This window comes from Nylanderia fulva, unplaced genomic scaffold (assembly GCF_048542155.1).
Source record: "Nylanderia fulva isolate GAGA-0341 unplaced genomic scaffold, ASM4854215v1 Scaffold5, whole genome shotgun sequence".
NCBI lineage: Eukaryota > Metazoa > Arthropoda > Insecta > Hymenoptera > Formicidae > Nylanderia > Nylanderia fulva.
The window spans coordinates 3294250-3304502 of record NW_028190587.1 but is presented as its reverse complement, the minus strand read 5'-3'; the positions used below and the strand labels follow the sequence as shown (position 1 = coordinate 3304502).

The following is a 10253-nucleotide window of genomic DNA, read 5'->3' as shown; positions in this document are numbered from 1 at the left end:
TCTTATAAATATAAGAAGAAAATTATTAGCATAAAATGTTAGATAAAATCAATTGTTTACTTTCCTGAAGAGCATCACGTTAATACATATTTTTGTTCAAGTTTTGACTTGAACAATTTTGTAAAAAGATCTATGAAATTTTTAAATTCTATAAATAATAACTATAAAAATTTACAAGAATTGCCAAAATTCTGATGCAGAAATTTATCAAATATGTTCTTCAACATGGCATTTAAAATCTTTTAAATCATCATATAAGACTATTTATAGTGACACTTGTAGATATAATGTATAATATTATCTTTTATAAATACCTCAAGCTCTTTTATTTCTATCGTTTTCTACATATTATAAATGATTTTTTTTTGTATAAACCAAGATTAGTTGAAGTGTTCGCTAAAGCTCTCTCTGTGATAAACTTTTTCTACTTATCGATAAAACTCATTCTCTTCTTGATTTGTTGATTGTATTTCAGATAATTATTAATGATTCATCTCAATCAAAATAAGTTCTAGAATATCCTTCTCAGCTTTCTCTAATTAAAGAATTAAAATAATGAGTCACTATACAAAAAGAATGAGTATAACGTTATTATACTTAAAATGATTCGTTTATTATTAAAATTATCTGAAAAAAACAATATCATAACGAAAAATGATATTGTTGCTAAAACAAAATTTTACATATTATATGCCGAAAATGATTTAATGATATAAATATCGTAATAATAAGTATAATGAAATTTGCGAAATATATACTTACTAATTATTTAAATAAAATAATGTCGTAAAATTGTTTCAAATTACATTAATAAAAAATTAGATTTGCATAGATTGTCTAATGCAATTATATGCTCACTGCTAAAATTTTTGTCATTAAAGATAATCATAAAAAGATTAGAATCTTTATAATACTTCTTACACTTTGCTTCTTATATACAATTAAACTATTTAATAATCTCCAATGCAATTATATATTTCTAGTTGCTAAAATTTAAATAATGTTATATAATTTTTACATGCATTTAATTTTATTACACCAAAAACGAAATGCAACTATCAAGTCATAAATAAAGATTGTTAAATACTTGTCTATTATTTTTACAAACTGAAGTTGAACATACATATATTTCTATATTTGTTTATAAAATTGAATACATTGAGTGATCACAATTTGCTTTCAAATATCGTTTTATATATTATGTAATTATACAAAAATATATAGATATATTTTTAAATATAAATTATAGCATTTATAATATAACATTTAAATATAAACTGAGTATATATAAATAAATTATATACACATATAGTTAGATAATATAATAGTTATTTTTAATCTTTAATATATTTATAAGTTGGTATGTATACCTATTTATTATACTGAAATCTAATACACAGTTTATATAATACATATATATATATAAAATATTAATTATAATCAAAATTGCTAATAAGTCAGAAAGATATAATATAAATACTTGTTTTCTTTTTGATATTATATTTAATGATTTAGTTAAATTATTATTTTTATTTCAAGAGAAAATCAGGATAAATAAATAAAGTGAGCACTTTATTTTGTGTAAGGCAATAAATTTATTATTAATAATTACACAGTAAGTGAAGACTCTTATGTTACATTATTACATAGCGTATAATTTGCTTGCATTAAATGTTCAAAATGCTACAAATATTCTTTCCCATTTAAGACCAATCATTCTATTAGAAAGTTTCGCCCACGCCAGTAACTCCAATCCCTTTTCATTGGTTTGCGCGATATATTGTTTAAAAGTTTCATGATTTACCAGATTCTTGCTGATTTCTACAAATTCCGGAGATGCAAGGCTTTCGATGAAATGAGCAAAGACTTTGTCATGCAGTTTTTTCCGGAAGAGAGCATCAATCTTGCGTAAAGGTAGCAAATTATAAAGATCTCTGATCAATCCTTTCATTCCATCGCCGACTTCTTGCGCGCCAATTTGAGATTTGAGTAAGTCTTCTATTTTAGGGGGCACATAATCTTCCATACCGAGAGCCTTATGCATTTCCTGTATTCCTTCAATCACAGGCAATCCTAATTTTTCTAAATATACCACCAGTTTCTGATGTTCCTCAAGACTTTCGACGGAGCGTAGTAGATCATGGAATTCGGGTGTGAACAGGAAGGTGATAGCATCACGTACTTGTTGGTCTTCGTTTAGATACTTGACTAGTACCTCAGTAAACTGTTCTGCTGGAAGAAGCTTTGCGAAGTCAATGAGATGTTCCCTTAACGATTTAGGAGGTCTCGGTGTAGTGACGTCGAAAAGAATGTACAGGACATCTTCTACAATTTTCACATTCACGTTGAAGTTCTTGAGACCATTTAGAATGATCTGGAAGGAGTTACTTTTGTAAAGCTTGTTAACGATGCGTTGTAAGGTGCCATGTCTAAGTTCGTGAAGCAAGTCGCGGAAGGCGTGGGAGTTTCTCGACTTGTTTACATATAGACTAATATAGCGGCTATAAGGCATAAGACTTCCGACGTCTTTGAAAAGTCCTGAAAGTCCACCGGTCCTCTGGATTACGGAGATAGGTACAGGTTCAACTGAAGTTGTAGGTGGCTCGGTTCTTGTAGGCTCAGGTGTAGGTTCAGGTGTCGATGTAGGTGGCTCGGTTCTTGTAGGCTCAGGTGTAGGTTCAGGTGTCGATGTAGGTGGCTCGGTTGTAGGCTCAGGTGTAGGTTCAGGTGTCGATGTAGGTGGACGTGTAGGCTCGGTTGTAGGTTCAGGAGAAGACGTAGGTGGAGGTGTTGGCGTAGGTGGTACAAGTTCCTCGATTCCTAAGGCTCTATTAATCTGATTGACCATATCGTAGCTGAAGATGCCGTGATTTTGCAGATAATCAATATGATCCCTCACTTCATCAATAGCCTCAAAATCTATCACTAGATTTTTTATTAAAGGCGTGTTCGCCAGATAGTCAATAATATGTTTTACTTCATCATCATTCTGCACGTAATCTGCAACGACTTGAGCGACTTGTTCCGCAGGATATAAATCGAGAAAATCTTGAAAATCTTCATGAAGTGGACCCTCGCCAAAATCTGGGAACTGGTGAGATTGGCCCAGGCCGATGATGGCCAAGCTGACAAATAGCGCTAAGATGAGTTTCATCTGCAAATATATTATATTCATATTAAATAAGTTAGTATTGTATTACAACATATATTTAAATATATACAAATATAATTTTAAAGAATATATTTATAAAAAGATATATATATATATATAGATTCAGAAAAAATCTTTTTATTTTAATTATATTTAATTTATAAAATTTGCGAGCACAATAGATAAATTATAGAAAAAAAAGATAATGACGTTTTAAATATTAAATTGCTTCTAATGAAAATTATTATATCTAAATTGATTTTTTACATAAACAGACATTTAGACGTTTTTATAAATTAAATTTTACTTTAAACTATATATATATATATATATATATATATATATATATATATAAAGTAGAAGCCTTAAAACAGAAATATGTATAACATACATATATCTCATTTTATATATTTATATATAATACGCATATAAGATATGTATGTATAGCATATACGTGTAAGATTTTTCTTACACATTTCATTGATTGCTTAGTTCTCAGATTTTACTTAAAAAGAAAATATTAATATTAAAAAGTCAAATATAAATATACATAAATTATACAGGATGCTGTACGTAATGTCATATTATTTAAAAAGTAATCTCGCACCATTAGTGTTTGTACATCAAAACATCGAAACAATGCAAAGTTGCTTTTCAAATAGTATGACATTCCATAAAATGTTCTGTATACAGAAGATTAGAACAATAAATATAATTTATTGTTAACAAATTAATAGCAAAATTGACATTAAATCTCATTAAATTTTTACTAAAAAAGAATAAACTGATTCTAAATTATTTATAAAATAACTAAAATCAGGAATGGCAATAAAAATGTTTATAAAAATAATTTTTTAAACATAATGTTCAAGAAAATATATAAAAAACTTTTCTTTACTTACCATGGCAGCTCTGTGAATGCGCTTTGAGATCAGTGAATAATTATCGTACATTTATATACCATTATAGTATCATCAAGTTACATAAAAGTCTAGATAAGATTACGATCAGATCGATATACTGATATACACGAGAAAAAAACTAAGGATTATTTGATAAATTTTTCGACATAAAATATTCACATTATTTATTTTTCTCTATATATGTAATTTATCTAAATAATGAAAAAAATGACTTAAAGATGTGAATGCACTTTTCTGTTCATATTATAGTAAATATATTTAGAATATATCATATATAAATTTATTCATTTGACAGTCGCGCTTATTCTTAAGTCATGCGCTTTAATAAAATGATCAATTTTAATTTTGGAAATTAGTTTAACTATTATATATTTTTTACTCCATTTTGCTTTACAATTTTTATATTTTACTATTATATTTACTTATAATAATTAGTCATTTATTTTGTGACGTAAGTTATGATTAAAACTTTGATATTGCTAGTATCTCTTAACTGATTGTCTGTTTCTTACAATATAATCATTTTCAAGAAATCATTTTAATCTTTTTGATTTGTGTGATATCTTATTGTTAATGATATGTCTCTTACTTAATAATTAATATCTTAAAATCATAGATTATATATTTTTATAGAATAATACATTTGTAATTTCTTATATTTTATATTATCAACTTTTTGAAATTAAGGCATATTGATAATCATTCTCTCTTCTTCCCGATTTTTAATATTGATTACATCGTTGATTAATTTCATATCCTGGAATATGCACTTAAAAGAATTTATCACCAATCGACTTTTTTATTTCTTGTTATTATATGTATCCTCGTGTATTAAGAAACAAGTTATTTCTCAGAATATATTTATCTGTAAATTATAACTAAATTATAAATAATGGAAATAAAATGTACATATATTCCAGGTAGCAAACTGATGTCAAAATGACGTCATTTTGACGTTTAATGACGTCAGCTTGCCACCTGGGATATATTGTTGTATGTATTAATTTAATACATAATTAAAAACATACTCTGTTTGCTTACAATAAAACGATTATATTATTAAAGAATGTGAAATTTGGTGTTGCAAAATATGAAATATTTAATTATCAAAATAATAAAGTGTATAAATTCTATTAACAAAATATAGCAATCTCATTGTCAAATAATAGCAATATTTCTATTAACGATTTTATAATTTTAAAATAAATTATTCTCATATTAAAAAAATAGAATACGTGAAAACTACGTTAATACGTTAATACACGTTGTTTATAAATAGAATTTGATAAAACATTGCTTTAAATGAAAAATACATGTAGATAAGATAGAGATAAAGAAAATGGCAAACAATAATATAGTATTTCATGGAATTCAAGATGTCATATATGTATAAATATATACAATGAAACAAATACAATGATTTATCAAGTAACGTTTACATTTTTTTTCAGAAATTGATATTGACAAAGTAATCTTATCTAGTTCTATGTAATTCATTTATCAGTCTAGCATAATGCTATATTTTTTAATATAACACTGTACGAGAATTGTATACACAAAAGTGTTCGTCCATTCAGTGTTCATCCACAGCTGTCACGGTAAGTAAAGAAATAATCTTTTTGCACATTTTCTTTAAGAATTATAACTATTTTTATTCAGAACTATAACTACTCAACTATTGCTAAAATAATGTAAACAAAATTAAGTTTATGTTTTAGTTATAGATTTTATGATTAATTTATAATCAATCTTTACATTAATTTAATCATATAAAATTTTTTGCAACTAAATTTTGTACATTTTGTAATTAATCAAAAATAAATCTATTCTTAAAAATTTGATTTAAAAATTAAAATTAAATTTGATTAATATAAAGAAGAATTTTGTACATACTTCTATTTTAAATGTTTTTTTTTTATTAATTAATCATAATTTAGAAGAACGTACGAGATTACTCGTACATGATTCAGAAATTAAGCCTAACATTAAAATAAATATTTTTTGAGTTATCTATACATATATATATATATATATATATATATATATATATATATATAAAGAAAATATTATAATATTCATCAAAATAAAATGTTATAATACAAAATCATTATAAACATTTAATATTAATTTATGAAATATGGATATGTATATGTTATATGTTTATAGATGAAATTAGTGTTGTTTGCCGTCTTGGCTGTTATCGGTCTAGGTCAAGCTCATCAGGCCCTGGATTTCTGTAAAGATCCTCTATATGAAGATATACAAGACATTCTAGACCTAATCCCTGTTGAAAAAATTAATAACATTTGCGACAAATATTTAAAGGATCCTGAAATACAAGCTGCTATTTAATATATCATAAGCACAACTATAATCGAAGACTTGATAATAGATTTCGAGGATATTCCCGAAGTGATCAATCTTTTTAATTATTTACAAAAGGAAGAAATTAACATTTATTTCTTAATAAATGAAATTAATAAAGCTCTTAGCATCAAGGAACTCGAATCACCCAACTCTCATGTGTATTCTACGACCGTGAAGAAAACTGGTGGAATCGCTGGATTTTTCAAAGACATCAGTAAAGTGCTTCTTTTTGACGACTTCATTCACATCTACGTGCAGAAATTAAAAATCTCTTCAGCTTTCGTCAGATATATCAATCAACTTAAATCTGATAATTTCCAGCAGATCGTCAACAAAGTGTATAAAATTAAATCCTTCCAGATCATTTTAAATGGCCTTAAGAGCAGCGGAGTAAATACGCAAATTGTAGCGGATATCATGTTTATTGTTCTTGGTATCACTGTGCCAAGCTATCAAGATTATGCTTATCCTGCGAATATGATAGATGGCGAGCTCTTGGACTCTCTGCAACTTATTCCGATAGAAAAATAATAAGATATTGCTCACTTATATATATAAATAAGAAGAGTATAACACGCTCTTCTACTTGTTTACAACTTAATTCGACGATTAGATTATGCGCTGTAGAAGCTTTTAAGGAATTTCACAATGTATTATATTTATAAAAGACTAGATTAAATATTGTCGATTATATTTAAATATTTTACAAGACTATCGGCATATGGAAGATGTGTGTCATCTAAAATAAACAGTACTTTTAAATCTCAATTGAAATGTAAAAGGTCGGGAATAAAAATAACATGAATTATCTTTATGATATATTATTCTTGAAAGAAATCGATGATCTTTCTCTTTACGAAGAGAAACTACAAATTTCCAAACTTTTTGATTTTAAAGTCCCCCATATTAAAATCAATACATATATTATATTTTAAATATGTAAAATTTGCAGTTATATCATAACGCACGTCTATAATTAATGAATTATTCGATTTATTTGCTGCGAGTTACGATATGAATAAAGAACTATAATAAACTTGCCAAATAAGCATTTGTTTGACTATAAACTATATCTTTTAATATAGTAACTGTAACTTATATATAATCTTTGCACAACGTTCTGTTCAAATTTTCTATTCCAATTACTATATTTGCACTTTTATTTAAAATTAACTTTATGTTCTCTATAAGTGATTTATCAATAATATAATACATAATTATTTTCCAGCAAGTTATGTTATCGCTATAATTAGATCTATGTAATATATGTATAACAATCTTTGTTTCCAAAGTTAGCATTTAATATAATATCGTAAATATATAAGTATTATATATTTACGCTATTTTATTACTAAATATTATTTAAGAATATTGTTATAGAATTATATGTAGCAAAATTTTAAATAATTATATTATCTATTATTAGTTTATTAATATATATTAGAATAAGAAAATAAAAAAAATTTTGTTAATTAAGTGTATCAGTCTCTTGTTGTCAAATGGCAACTTTTTCTTACAGATTTTACAATTTAAAATGAATTATTTCTATATTGAAAGAAATATATAAAATATATAAAATTGGCTGCAATGCATGCAATGCACTATTATATAATATACATATATTGTATATCTATAATAATAAAACTATATGCAACAACAAAACTTTCTAGAAATAAAATCTTGAATATAGAAAAATTACTTTTAATAAAAAAGTGCGTAAGAAAAAAAATGTAACATTATAAATTTTGATTAGATTTTATATGTTCAATGATTTAATAATCTTTACAGTTTCTTAAAAGTTTATGATGTCAAAGTAATCTTATCTACTTTATTAACTGATCCATCTAAAACATGAGGTTTCCAGTATATAAATATGCGATAATTGCTTACGGATCTCATTGTCAGTGTGATTATCTACCACGGTAAGTTAAGAACAAAATTTTAAGAGCTTTTTATAAAAATTTTATTTTTTTTATTAAATAATTGTTGATATTATTATACGTAGGCATTATTTTTAATTTTAATTATTGATTTTATATCAATTTAGAATCATTCTTTTCTAGTATAAAATTTGCTTCTTTTTCAATAACTTTGTGTTTAAATTATATACTGTTCTAATTAAATTGCAAACTAATATTTTTTGTTAAAGCTTACTTTAGAAGTTAGCAGATTCTTAAAATTAAGCAAAAAATATATAAATCTGATTTTTAATATTTCTATTTCTATTTCTATTAGTAATTTTAAATAGTAATAATAATTAATTCTTTGTTATTTATTTTACAATATAAACGCAAATAGTTTATGTAAATAAATCGTAATTGAAAAAAAATTTATATATTTTCAAAATAATATTTTTTTTGGTGCGTCATATTTATATTAAAAATATATATTCTAATAGTAATATTAATTTATTAAACATATATTATTTGCAGATGAACTTTGCATTAGCATTATTTGCCGTCTTGGCCGTTATCGGTTTAGGTCAAACTCATCAGTTTCCAAGTTTCGGCAAAGGTCCTCTTCACGAAGATATTCAGGACATTCTGGACTTAGTTCCTGCTAAAGACATCAATGAAGTATTTTTGGATTATTATGCGGATGATTCTGAAGTAAAAGCTGCTTTTGATTATCTTGTATCAACAACTATTATCAAAGATCTAATGATAGATTTTGAAGCTATCCCAGAAGTAATCAACCTTTTCAACTATCTGTATAAAGAAGGCGTCGATATTTATTACTTAATAAACGAAGTTAACAAAGCTCTCGACATCAAGGAACTCGAACCTCCTTCTCATGTGCATTCTACGATCATGAAGAAAACTGGCGCCGGAATTGCCGGGCTTTTTAAAGACATCAATAAAGTGCTTCCTTTTGAGGACTTTATTCACATCTACGTGCAGAAGATAAAAACCTCTCCAGCTTTCGTCAGTTTCGTCAATCAACTCAAGTCCGATAACTTCCAACAAATTGTTAATCAATTCTACGACATAAATTCAATTCAAACCATTCATACTTTCCTTAAGAGCAAAGATGTAAATACGCAGATCGTAGCGGACATCATGTACATCGTTCTCGGCATTACTGTACCGAACAATCTAGATTACGTTCATGTTATTCTATGATAGATGACAAGATTTTGGATTTTTGGAATCTTATTTTAATAAAAGAATAATAAAACAATACAGCTATCGAATTTTATATTATTATATAAAAGCAAACAAATACAAGACACTGTGCTATTTATAAGTTAACATTTGAATTTTATTTTTTGTTGCATGACATTGGAGCTCTTAAAGAATATAATATTTATATTTGCAGAAAATTGAATTAGTCAAATTATCAATTATATCTAAATATTACGCTAGAAGCTAACGGGATTCTATATAAGAAGAAGATATATTCTATATATCAAGATAATTATTGAACAAATAATGACAAGAGTATTCAATGAGATATAAAATGTTTTAGAAAATCGCGATGTTAATATTTGATTGATTATCGAAAAATCATTATAAAAAATCCAGATAGCAAGCTGACGTCAAAATGACGCCATTTGACGTAAAAAATGACATCAATCGCCGTCAAAATGACATTATTTTAACGTTTAATTACGTCAGCTTGCTACCTGGGAATGTAATACTTTTAATGTTACTTTAATTTAATAAAATTTAATAAAATTGCAACATTTTTCGTTTAAAATTATTTGATTTATATAAATAAAAAGTAAAAATTTATACAATTACTAAAAACTAGAATGCATGCGATGTTAATAGACAAACATTAATTTTAGAATATTTCTAATAAATAATGAA

General features: G+C 25.6%; 2 protein-coding genes and 1 pseudogene across 5 annotated transcripts; 2 read left to right on the top strand and 1 right to left on the bottom strand.

Moving 5' to 3' along the window:
• Positions 1–1571: 1571 nt before the first annotated feature.
• LOC114941645 (uncharacterized) lies at positions 1572–4134 on the bottom strand. 2 transcript variants are annotated; one of them, XM_085487018.1, is made up of 3 exons: positions 4054–4112; positions 2740–3154; positions 1572–2646 (listed from the first exon to the last, which is right to left on the bottom strand). In XM_085487018.1, the coding sequence occupies exons 1-3, from the start codon at positions 4102–4104 to the stop codon at positions 1676–1678; spliced, it is 1437 nt and encodes a 478-aa protein (XP_085343144.1). In that variant the 5' UTR covers positions 4105–4112; the 3' UTR covers positions 1572–1675. The 2 variants fall into 2 exon arrangements, with proteins under 2 accessions (XP_085343144.1, XP_029172519.2); XM_029316686.2 differs by having other exon boundaries at positions 1572–3154; positions 4054–4134.
• A 1474-nt stretch (positions 4135–5608) lies between these two features.
• On the top strand, positions 5609–7251 carry LOC114941684 (uncharacterized; annotated as a pseudogene). Its single transcript, XR_014925701.1, has 2 exons — positions 5609–5672; positions 6241–7251. The product of XR_014925701.1 is annotated as an uncharacterized LOC114941684 (transcript).
• Positions 7252–8018: 767 nt separating this feature from the next.
• Positions 8019–9625, top strand: LOC114941685 (uncharacterized). Of its 2 annotated transcripts, XM_029316746.2 has the most exons (3): positions 8019–8153; positions 8230–8363; positions 8874–9625. In XM_029316746.2, exon 3 carries the CDS (start codon positions 8874–8876, stop codon positions 9561–9563), a length of 690 nt encoding a protein of 229 aa, XP_029172579.1. In that variant the 5' UTR covers positions 8019–8153; positions 8230–8363; the 3' UTR covers positions 9564–9625. The 2 variants fall into 2 exon arrangements, with proteins under 2 accessions (XP_029172579.1, XP_029172578.1); XM_029316745.2 differs by having other exon boundaries at positions 8019–8363.
• Positions 9626–10253: the final 628 nt, after the last annotated feature.

Excerpts from the sequence above, each read along its gene's own strand:
- LOC114941645 (XM_029316686.2), bottom strand. The coding sequence starts at position 4,104 with ATGTACGATAATTATTCACTGATCTCAAAGCGCATTCACAGAGCTGCC. Across the intron at positions 3,155-4,053 it reads GCATTCACAGAGCTGCCATG|ATGAAACTCATCTTAGCGCT; the intron begins GTAAGTAAAGAA and ends ATATATTTGCAG.
- LOC114941685 (XM_029316746.2), top strand. The coding sequence starts at position 8,874 with ATGAACTTTGCATTAGCATTATTTGCCGTCTTGGCCGTTATCGGTTTA.